We start from the raw sequence: 12,500 nt of genomic DNA on the forward strand, positions 1-12,500 counted from the left end.
TTTTTATTCTTAGAATTTGTTTTTCCTTTCACACCATTACTAAGACGGCTTTTGTACATTCAATGGGTATTGTTAGAGGGACTAAGAAGAGTTGCTGGAATTTATAACAAAACATCTGCATGATTCTCTCTCTCTCTCTCTCTCTCTCTCTCTCTCTCTCTCTCTCTCTCTCTCTCTCTCTATATATATATATATATATATATGTATGTATATATATACACAGTATATATATATATATATATATATATATATATATATAGGCATATATATATAGACATATATATATATATATATATATATATATATATATATATATATATATATATATGTGTGTGTGTGTGTGTGTTTGTAGATGTATGTATATGATAACACATTTATATGTATACAGTTTATATATATATATATATATATATATATATATATATATATACATACATACATACATACATGCATACTATATAAATTATGTTTCGAGAGCAAAGCAATACAAGTAACGGGCAAGTAAATAGTATACATGCTAAATTAAGATGACCGCTATCCATAAAAATTCTGTATACACATACCCAGACATGTGTATACAAGATATATATATATATATATATATATATATATATATATATATATATATGTGTGTGTGTATATATGTATGTGTGTATTTATTTACATAATTCATCTGAAAAATTATGTAGTTTAATCCTTGAATACCACCCCCCCCCCCTTGGAGGGGATAACATTATGTGTTACCCTTCAGGCTTTATGTAAGTGTCTATTGAGTGAGAATGCTAGCCCCACACCCTGCCCAAGGATTGTTCATTATGATTCGTCCTCCTCTATTTTTCATATTCGTCACCCATCTAAGTACTGACCAATCCTAACCTTGCTTATCTTTTTTGATCGAATCATAAATAAGTTTAATCACACAACGTAAACATATTTATGATACTTATAATTGAGTACATGTGGTGGCCGATGTGGTAACGTCCCTGACTGGTGAACGCCAGACTGGGGTTCGAATCCCGCTCTTTGATCTATCTGTTGAGTCATCAGCTGCCATTGCCTGTCCCTCCTTGGCCCTAGCTTGGGAGAAGAGGTTCCTTTGCGCGCTGATCATATGTGTATATGGTCAGTCTGTATGGTATTGTCCTGCTCGATAAGGCAATGTCACTGTCCCTTGCCCTTTGAGCGGCCTTTAAACCTTTACACATCAATCCCTGTTAATTATTCTTCACTGGACATTTCATGTATCATTTTCATTATCCTTCACCCTTCTTCCGTCACGTCCACGAATCATTCATCTAATCATTGATTGGAAACGTGACGTCACGTGTTCAAGAATGGGGATTGGAGGCCAGGGGTACATGGAAGTCAGGATGAAGGAACACAGAGGAATTATTAATGGAGTATTTATACCCGGAAGTTCTACGTCAGAAGGACTTGCTTTCTTCAGAGTAGGTGCATGTTTATTTTTCTGCTCTTTCAGAGAAGCAATTCGGAGAAGCTTAAGAAGAATAAAGAAAGAATAAAAAAAGGGGGGAGAATTATGCATCCCTTCACGCTACACGCCTTAGAATCCTAATGGAGATGATGGGAAGGCTTGGGAGACGTGGTAAGGGAGCACTGCATAAGAAGGGAATCCCTTCGAAAAATACTTGATTATGCTTGAGCCACAGGGCCCTACTTCCTCCTCCCCTTTCCCTTCCTCCCCTTCCCTCCTTTTCCCCTCCGCTAAACGTCCTTCATACCCATCACGCACCTTGGCCGATGCTATGCCACCATTAAGGCTTGATGGGGGAACGTGACTTGGCTATACAACCTGGCTCTTTCTTTCATGCAGGCTTACAGTCGGGTTATGTTAATATACTTTGAAAGCTCGTGATTAATTCCCCGAAAAAGATTATTTTTGCCTTTTCTTTTTCGTGAAGCTTTGATGACTGCTGGAATGTATATTTTTTTCATGCAGATCATTTCTATTTTTAAGATATATTTTTTGCGGTAACGTTTTGCTCCAAATTGCGTGATAAGAAAATCGCAGTTAGAATTCTCCACTGAAATCCTGAAGCTTTGATGATTATTTTGGAAATTTATAAAACTTTTTCTTTTAATTTTTCTTTTTTTTTTTTTTGCCTTGATCAAATTAACATAGATTTGCTGATTAATTTTCATTTGATTCCTCGAATTTTTATTTTCATTTAATTAGCAAAAGTTTTGTGACTAACTTTTAATTTTCCTACTTATTTTTTTATTCCATCAAAATCGTATGATGCTAATGTTCTCAAAGTAATGTTTCCTCCTAAATAGTTTGATAAATTTGGGGGGTTTGTTTATAAATAAACGATGGATCTTCATTAGAAGTAAATGTTAATGCTATTTACTTAATGATGATAGAGATTTTGGTTTTATAGCAAATGCATATCCGAGGATTTTCAGAGATATCACCCAGAAGGGACTTAGTACCTCAGTGCATTTCAGACGGCTCACTGTACTCATTAGTAAAGGGTCTTTGTAGTGTCCCGTGGATTTTTTCCCTACCCACTTTATAGCCTTTTACTTTTCATTCGTTCCCGTCTACTTTCTTCTAGTTGTCCATTTTAGCTTTGAACTTCATAGTATAACCGGGGGGGGTGGGGGTTGTTCGGTCAGTTACAACTCAAAGATGAATGACATCCTTGCCCCTTACAGCACAAATTCCATTCTCTTAAAAATAAAAAAAATAAAAATTAAGGAAAATGGCAAAACAAGCGTTTTCCTATTCACGTAAATCAACATGCGTGAAATGGCGATCATATTACATTTACCGTTTCATAGAAATTGCATGTTTTTCATAAATCACGTTTGAATTTTTTTACGTTTTCACGCCCTTGCAAAGAAACGCAATAGGATATTCGTTGGAAAATCTATTTCGTCTCTATGTTTCTTAGAAACTGCATGTCTAGATAATAGCTGTTGTAATTCTGAAAAAGGAGAAATGATTTCACTGTTTATTTTATATTTATCCCCTTCAGGTAGGCGAGGTGTCCTGTGAAGTGAAGGATACGCCCGAGTGTCTGGACCCTTGCCGGGAGAGTCCTTGCTTGAATGGGGGTATCTGCCTCTCCTATCCAGGTAATTGCAGTTATCCATATTAAAAAAAAAAAAATAAAATAAAAACATAAAAGTCTTTTTATGATTTATACATCAAGTTTCAGGTCTATATTATTTATCAAGTCATGAGGATATAAAATCGCGGAAATTCTATTAATATTGGAAAAAGAAAAAAGCTATCAACGCAATATTGCGATAAGATTAATATCCGAAAAAGAGACTAATTAGCAGTATCAACTCTTACAAATTATAATTTCTCTCTTATTCAATTAAAAGTTAAATTTTTTCTTTCACCACCCGTCTCATCCACTCTCCCCCCCCCCCCCCCCTTCCTTCCCTTTTTTTTTCTTCCTCCATTTTTCCAACAAGGTTTTCGAAATTTCACGTGCACCTGTCGCCCCGGCTGGAGAGGAGAAAAATGCCAATACTTGTCTCACACCTGTCCGGTGCACCTGTCCTGGTCACCCCCTAATTCCTGTGTCGAGGAGAGTGCTGGTGGTGCCTCCGTCACAAGTCATGTATTTGATGTAATTACTGGAACCTGCAAAGAGATTACAGGTGAGAACTTATTTATTTTTATTTGTATTTTCATTGATTTCATAGAGAACTCTCGATATCTGCTATTCAATAGGCTACGATTAACGCAGAGATTACTGCAGATCGTATATTTTAATTTTATTTTTATTTTATGAAATTACTTAATATGATCGAAGGGAGAGTTGCTTCTTAGGTTTGTCTTTATCGTGTTTTTTTTTTTTTTTTTTTTTTAATAAATTTATTATGTAATTTAACCAAGTAAGCGCCATCTTCATTACAGGAAACTAAATTTCTTCCTCATTAGGTACGAAAAAAATAGGAAAAGCTTCTTGTATCAAACATGATATTAAGACTTTGAGAATGAAAAAAATCACCAAAACGACCGATCCATCAGCCCCCCCTCCCCTTTGGGGGGTTGGGGGGTTTGCAATACATCAGTTCACACCACCTGAGGCACCATGGAGATTATTTAAGGGTCTTTCCAACGAATCCTTTGACCACTAAAGGTGACCTGTTGGTGACGTCCATGGCTGGTGGTGATCCCCAGACTTGTTGTCTAGTCCCACTCAAACTCGTTAGTTCCTTTGGTCACTGCTACCTCACCATCCTTGTGAGCAAAGGATGGAGGGTTTGGGGGAGCCTATTGGTCTATCTGCTGAGTCATCAGCAGCCATTGCCTGGCCCTCCTTGGTCTAAACTCGGCTAGAGAGGTGGCTTGGTCGTTGATCATATGTATATATAGTCAGTCTCTAGGGCGTTGTCCCTTACCTCTGCCATTCATGAGCGGCCTTTAAACCATGAAACTGACCGTACATTTAGGTATTCTACTTGACATTCATTCCCACCTCCTTTTCTTCATCTTGCTGTTCATCCTTTTTTATAATTTTGTTTTTTATATTTGCAACTGCGTGGTTGAAACTTAATTGCAACCTGCACTAATTGGCCTCTTCTGTCCCACCCTTGTGCCATATAGTCCAAATTCCATAGAATAAACAAACAAACTGCCCATAGAAATTATTGACATTAATATATGCAGTAGACTGAGTTGAGTAAAAGAGCCTTTTGCTATAATTATATGTGGCTTATCTCAGTATATATATATATATATATATATATATATATATATATATATGTATATATATACATATATATATATATATATATGTATATATATATATATATATATATATATATGTATATATATACATATATATATATGTATATATATATATATATATATATATATATATATATATATATATATATATATATATAACCTTTCTGAGTGAGTATACCGTAGCGTGGTAAGAGGGTTTGCGTGTCGCTATGATCAGCAAAGCCGTATTATTCAGAACCACCCATACTAGGTTGGCTTGCTGTGAGAAATCGGGCGAAACTCAACTGGCCAAACCCCAGACATAAATTAACATGTCTGAGGCTTTTGTCTTGCATTGGACTAGAAACGATTGAATTTTGTTTATATATATATATATATATATATATATATATATATATATATATATATATATATATATATATATAATCATGATCATCAGCCGATACTAGCCCACTGCAGAACAAAGGCCTCAGACATGTCCTTCCACTTACGTCTTTTTATGGTCTTTCTGTGCCAGTCTACGCCCGCAAATTTTCTTAGATAGTCAATCCCACGTCTTCTCTTCCTTCCCTTTCACACTTTCTTTTTATTATACAGTGAGATACACAAGTTATAATTTTATCAATTATCTCCTGTAGTCTTCTTATACTCAATATGCGTATGCGATCATTAAATTGATATATATTCTTAGGCTATATCTATAACAAATAATTTTCATGCTTATTATAAGCATGTGATCTTCATATATCATACCCAAGGTATATTTCTATAACCTTACATTGTTATTATTATTACTACAGCTAAAGAGTTATTGGGTCCTTTGACTGGCCAGACAATACTATACTATATCCCTCTGTCTGGTTACGGCTCTTTTTTACTTAGCCTACACATACATCGAATAATCTGGCCTATTCTTTCCACGTTCTCCTCTGTCCTCATGCACGTGACAATACTGAGATTACCAAACAATTCTTCTTCCCTCAAGGGGTTAACTGCTGCACTTTAATTGTTCAGTGGCTACTTTCCTTTTGGTAAGGGTAGAAGAGATTCTTAAGCTATGGTAAGCAGCTCTTCTGGGAAAAGGACGCTCTAAAATCAAAGCATTGTTCTCTAGTCTTGGGTAGTGCCATAGCCTCTGTACCAAGTGTTTTCTACTATCTTGGGGTAAAGTTCCCTTTCTTGAAGGTACACTCGGGCACGCTACTCTATCTTATTTCTCTTCCTCTTGTTTTTGGAAGTTTTTATAGTTTACATATGAAATATATATTTTAAAACTGTAACTGTTTATAAGATATTTTAGTTCAATTGTTCATTACTTCTCATATAGTTTATTTATTTCCTTTCTTCAATGGGTTATTTTTCGTCGTTGAAGCCCTTGGGCTTATAGCATCTCGCTTTTCCAACTAGGATTGTAGGTTAGTAATAATAATAATAATAATAATAATAATAATAATAATAATAAATGTAATTTAAGTATGATTACTTAATGTTCATGTGTACAAAAAAAGGCCATTATGAATACAACATTTCTGTATTTAATCATTTTAGATATACACTAATACGACATTACCATGTGTATATTTAAAATAATTACCAACAATGAATTATTTTACAAATAAAAACAACAAATATTTTCTCACATACCATTGTGAAACCGGAGGCATATCAGAATTATAAGTATAATTATTTGATCCTTCTCTCTGGTTACGGTTCATTTCCCCTTTGCCTACACATTCACCGAATAGTCTGTCCTCATACACCTGATAACACTGAGATTACCAAACAATTTTTCACCCAAGGGGTTAACTATTGCACTTAATTGTTCAGTGGCCACTTTCCTCTTGGTAAGGGTAGAAGAGACTCTTTAGCTATAGTAAGCAGCTCTTCTAGGAGGAAACTCCAAAATTAAACCATTGTTCTTTAGTCTTGGGTAGTGCCATAGCCTCTGTACCATGGTCTTCCACTATCTTACGTTAGAGTTCTCTTGCTTAAGGGTACACTCAGACACACTATTCTATCTAATTTCTCTTGCTCTTGTTTTGATAAAGTTGTTATAGTTTATATATGAAATATTCAATTTAATGTTGTTACTGTTCCTGAAATATTATATTTTTCCTTGTTTCCTTTCCTCACTGGGCTATTTTCCCTGTTGGAGCCCCTGGGCTTATAGCATCCTGCTTTTCCAACTAGGGTTGTAGCTTAGCCAATAATAATGGAATAATGTGTATCTACGTATATTAAATCTAAATATGTATATGAATACGAAATCCCTATGTTTATAGAAATATAAAAGTAAATAGTCTAATGGAATTATTGAATAAATTTAGCAAAATAAACATTTAATTATTATGCATATGCGTGTGTAATACTGCTGGAAAAAAATAACTAGTTGTAATTAAAAACGTAATACAAACTGACATGATTAATGACAATGAATTTTAAGCAGTATATCATTATTTGTTATTATACCGAAAGATTCAATAACCCTTAATAATGAACAGTTGTGAAGAATGTATTGTCATTTTAAAGGGGAACTCTCTATTGTTCATTGCGAAAGAATGCAGCGTAAGCAATTTCGATAATTATTCTTCGGCAAACCACCCGGCGATTCTAATGCGTTCTTTTGTTCGCGAACAAATTAATTCGCAAAATAAAATGCCATGCTGCTAAAATTACATCAAGGACAGTGCATATCTGCAATGAGTATTTTACATACATGCTGTGTACATTTGAATGGCAAGACATTCATGAAAAAAAGGCTGTTCATAACAAAGAGAGAATAATTAAAAATCCGATGTAGATTAATGATTTGGCCTTTTTCGATTTGAAAGAATGAAAATGAATGCAAGAAAAATTAACTCGAAGTTTGATTAATAAATGATTAATAATAACATAAAGGAAAGGAAAATATGTACAACATCCGCAGTATGTAGTTCTATACTCACACCACAATGCTGAATATGGATTTTAAAGGGATATGAATACATCACATGCTGAGCTTAATTCCCTCATAACACGAGTCTCTCTCTCTCTCTCTCTCTCTCTCTCTCTCTCTCTCTCTCTCTCTCTCTCTCTTACCCGCTTCGTTTGTTACTTTTATCGTTTTATACACCTTCAAACGTTCACAATATGGCTCTCTCTCTCTCTCTCTCTCTCTCTCTCTCTCTCTCTCTCTCTCTCTCTCTCTTATCCGCTACCTTGTCTCCCTTTATAGTTCTGTACACCTTCCAATCGCTTTCTATCTATCTAGCTATCTATCTATCTGTTTCATGCATCCTTATATTTTCAGATTCAAAATGATTTTTACGTCTATTTTTCTTCCTTTGAAGCAAACCGTCAGTTATCGGTGCAACTGCTTGAATATACCAATTAAATCATGTTTCAAAATTATTCATCTCCATAGCTATGCAACTCTCTCCCCCTTCCATGCGCTTTATATGTGCCATGACAAATTTCACCTCTTTTTCAAATTCCAATTGTGTCATTGAAGTTATTTTTCGTTTTTTTATTTGTTTATTTATTTTGTTCAGGTTGTGGAGAGTTTGTTATTCGTTATTCTTTTTACTATTTGTGTTTTGGTTGGAGAAAAATATCTTGGATGGATATATATATATATATATATATATATATATATATGTGTGTGTGTGTGTGTGTGTGTGTGTGTGTGTGCATGTGTGTGTGTGTGCTTGACGATACACTCCGGCACTCTTTTCTATTTTTTCTCTTCCACTAGTTTTTTTTTATAGTTTATATGTGAAAGGTCTAATCTAATGTTGTTACTGTTTTTAAATATTTTATTGTGATTGTTCATTACTTCTCTTGTTGTTTGTTTATTTCTTTATTTCCTTGCCTCACTGGGCTATTTTTCCCTGTTGGAGCCCTTGGGCTTACAGCATCTTGCTTTTCCAACTAGGGTTGTAGCTTGAATTATAATAATAATAGGATTTTTTTTTTTTTTACTTTCAAGTTATTAGATATATGTGGCTATTATAGTGTACCAACCGTGTGTCACACGATCGTACATAGTTCATTTTGTGCTTGTATCTCCGCCCACCCCTCGCACTAAAAAGAACCTGAAAAATCATGTCTGCTTTTCTCCTCTGTAACCATGTCGATTTTTAAACATGAAAATTCTTGTTGCTTTGAGTTTTTGTATATAAAGGAGAGTGTTCAATAATAAACTCACTCAGTTGCTTCCATCCTGCCTTTGAGTCACAACCTTTATATACAAAAACTCAAAGCAACAAGAATTTTCATGGTTAAAAATCGACATTGTTACAGAGGAGAAAAGCAGACATGATTTTTCAGGTTCTTTTTAGTGCGAGGGGTGGGCGGAGATACAAGCACAAAATGAACTATGTACGATCGTGTGACACACGGTTGGTACAATAGTTATCAAAACTTATGTTTACCTTATCAAGAAACCTATCTTGTCCATGAGTTCGTTTTTGTAATTGTTCGTGAAGATGCAAACCTAAATAAACTAATGGCGTTTTCTGTATAAGAATTTCAGCGACGTTTTTACATACTACAAAGTTTTTTTAGCTTAAGAATCATATGATTTGCCACGTATTTGGTTTATCTATCCTTATAAAGATACAAACCTTTACTATCCAATAGATTTTTACTGTTTATAGATACTGACTACATTTATTATTATTATTATCATTATTATTATTATTATTATTATTATTATTACCTCCGCCAACAATGTTGGGAGGAGGTTATGTTTTTGCCCCTGTTTGTGTGTTTGTTTGTGTGTGTGTGTTTATTTTTAAACAGCTTCCTTGCCACAATTTTTCATCGTAGAGAGATGAAACTTACAGGGATCAACTGTTATGTAAAAAGCTGAAAATTATTAAATTTTCGAAGTTCAAGGTCAAAGGTCAAGGTCACGGTCAAGCAAAACGTCCAATTCACGTAATCAGCCATAAGTTTGGACATCGTTGTCACAGAGACTTCAAACTTTGTTCATATTTGAGTGTGAAAATTCACGCCAATTAATGCAGGTTAAGGTCAAAGATCAAGGTCGAGCAAAAGGACGAGAAATAAGCTGCCGCGGCGGAGGTATGCGCTCAGTTGAGTGCCCCTCTAGTTATTATTATGACTACTACTAGCTTAGCTAAGGCCTGATTGGTAACGTCTCTGCCTGGTGTTTGCCAGTCGGGGGTTCGAGTCCCGCTCAGACTTGTTTGTGCCATTAGTGTCTGCAACCTTACCATCCTTGTGAGCTAAGGTTGGGGGGTTTGGGGGAGCCTATAGGTCTATTTGCTGAGTCATCAGCAACCACTGCCTGGCCCTCCCTGGTCCTAGCTTGGGTGGAGAGGAGGCTTGGGCGCTGATCATATAATATATGGTCAGTCTCTAGGGCATTGTCCTGATTGCTAGGGCAATGTCACTGTCCCTTGCCTCTGCCATTCATGAGTGACCTTTAAACCATTAAAAGCAGGATGCATCAAGCCCAAGGGCTCCAACAGAGAAAAATATCCCAGTGAGGAAAGGAAAGAAGGAAATAAATAAACTACTAGTATTTATCGTTTATTCCTCATCTAGGTTGCGAAGCTGCACCCAATGCATTCGAATCAGCTGAGGACTGCGAGGAATCCTGCGTTCGCGGCGTCTGCTGTTTCATTCCAGGTTCCTTGTCCAATGAGACGACGTTTGGATTCCGTCCGGAATGCGTTGTGAGTGTCTTTTTATTGATATTTTCGTTGTTGTGGATGAATTTTTGTTGTTGTTTTTTGGTGTTGGTGTTAATTTACTTGTTATTGTTGTTTTATTAATAATAATAATTTGTTATTATTATTATTATTATTATTATTATTATTATTATTATTATTATTATTTTAATAACTTGTATAAAACACCACAGTTATATACGTTGTTTATTTGAAAAAATGCAGAAGCTTTCGTACTTTTTAAATATACAACGTATATAACTGTGGATTTCTAATACCCAAAATTATTATTATTATTATTATTATTATTATTATTATGATGATGATGATGATGATGATGATGATGATGATGATGATGATGAGGAGGAGGAGGAGGAGGAGGAGGATGATGATGATTTTTATTATTATTATTATTATTATTATTATTGTTGTTGTTGTTGTTGTTGTTGTTATCATCATCATCATCATCATCATTATTATTATTATTATTATTATTATTATTATACTACCTTTTCCTGAAAAACAATCAGATTTACCTCCTGAAATGGAATGCCAAAAAATAATGATTATTGCTCAACGTACCAGTCCCCCTTTAATGCTGACGTAAAGAAAATAAAAAAAAGTAAATATCCAGTGATTCTTCATTGTTAGCATCCACTCCTAGCCCCTATTGTGCGTGGAACTAAATGGAAATTCCTTCAAGGAGGAAGCACTTGCAAAATCGGTGCAAAGCACTCTTACGTAGGAGGTTTAATCGAAGAGCAACATAGATGATGTTGAATGTAATGGGACTTAAGGTTTCGAGTCTTTTCTTAAGAGGAGGGGGATTTCATTCGATGTAATTCTTGTTTTGAATGATGATAGTTTAAATACACCACGAATGATAATGGATAATGGTGATAATTCGCCAGTTTGTTTACCTGGATTTACGAGGGGCAATTTAATTTAATTTTTTTTTCTTCTTAGGATAAACGATTTAATGGACAGTAATATATGACCGCATTTAAATATCATCTTGTTTTTTATTTATATGCTTGGAGGTTTCAAGTCTTTTCTTAAGAGGAGGGGGATTTCATTCGATGTAATTCTCGTTTATAATTATGATGCTTTAAATATACCACGAATAATAATGGATAATGGTGATAGTTCGCCATTTTGTTTTCCTGGATTTACGAGGGGTAATTTAATGTTTTTTTTTTTTTTATTTTTTTTTTTTTTTTTTTTTTTTTTTAGGATAAACTATTTAATGGACAGTAATATATGACCGTAATTAAATAGTATTTTTTCTTCAGTAATATATGACCGTATTTAAATATCATCTTGTTTTTATTTATGTGCTTGGAGGTTTCAAGTCTTTTCTTAAGAGGAGGGGGATTTCATTCGGTGCAATTCTTGTTTTGAATGATGATAGTTTAAATACAACACGAATGATAATGGATAATGGTGATAATTCGCCAGTTTGTTTTTTTGGATTCACGAGGGGCAATTTAATTTTTTTTTTTTTGGGGGGGGGGGATAAACGATTCAATGGTCAATGATATATGACCAAATTTTAATATCTTGTCTTTTATTTATGTGCTTGGAGATTTCAAGTCTTTTCTTAAGAGGAGGGGATTTCATTCAGTGTAATTCTCGTTTTGAATTGATACTTTAAATACACTGTGAATGATAATGGTGATAATTCGCCAGTTTTTTTCCTAGATTTACGAGGGGTGATTTAATGTTTGTATATATATATATATATATATATATATATATATATATAATCCATTTAATTTATATTGATATATGACCGTATTTAAATATCATCTTGTTTTTTATTTGTGCTTGGAGGGTTTATATAAGTATAATTCTATTTTTTAGATATAAAGATATAAGGCCTAATAAAATTAAGATTTCAAAGTATAATAGCTTTTGATATTTTCAATATTTTCCAAAATGAGGTCATTGTTTGTTTTGAGCTATAAGCTCTAGGATAACACAAAATAATATGGAATAATGCAAACTGTTTAGAATTTAGACCTAGAATTGAGTAATAGGGATGGTGAAATAATGTTTTTTTTTCTTTTTTTTCATAAATTTCTGAA

The 12,500-nt window shown here is 34.1% G+C and overlaps 1 protein-coding gene across 1 annotated transcript in view; it reads left to right on the forward strand.

Moving 5' to 3' along the window:
• Nucleotides 1-12,500, forward strand: part of LOC137646698 (uncharacterized) — a 38,342-nt gene that overhangs the window by 2,376 nt on the left and 23,466 nt on the right. Inside the window, exons 2-4 of the mRNA XM_068379806.1 lie at nt 3,003-3,102; nt 3,451-3,639; nt 10,289-10,419. Coding sequence (XP_068235907.1) covers nt 3,003-3,102; nt 3,451-3,639; nt 10,289-10,419 — 420 coding nt within the window. The remainder of the gene's footprint in view (nt 1-3,002; nt 3,103-3,450; nt 3,640-10,288; nt 10,420-12,500) is intronic.

This window comes from Palaemon carinicauda, chromosome 9, assembly GCF_036898095.1.
Source record: "Palaemon carinicauda isolate YSFRI2023 chromosome 9, ASM3689809v2, whole genome shotgun sequence".
In the NCBI taxonomy this organism is placed as follows: Eukaryota; Metazoa; Arthropoda; class Malacostraca; order Decapoda; family Palaemonidae; genus Palaemon; species Palaemon carinicauda.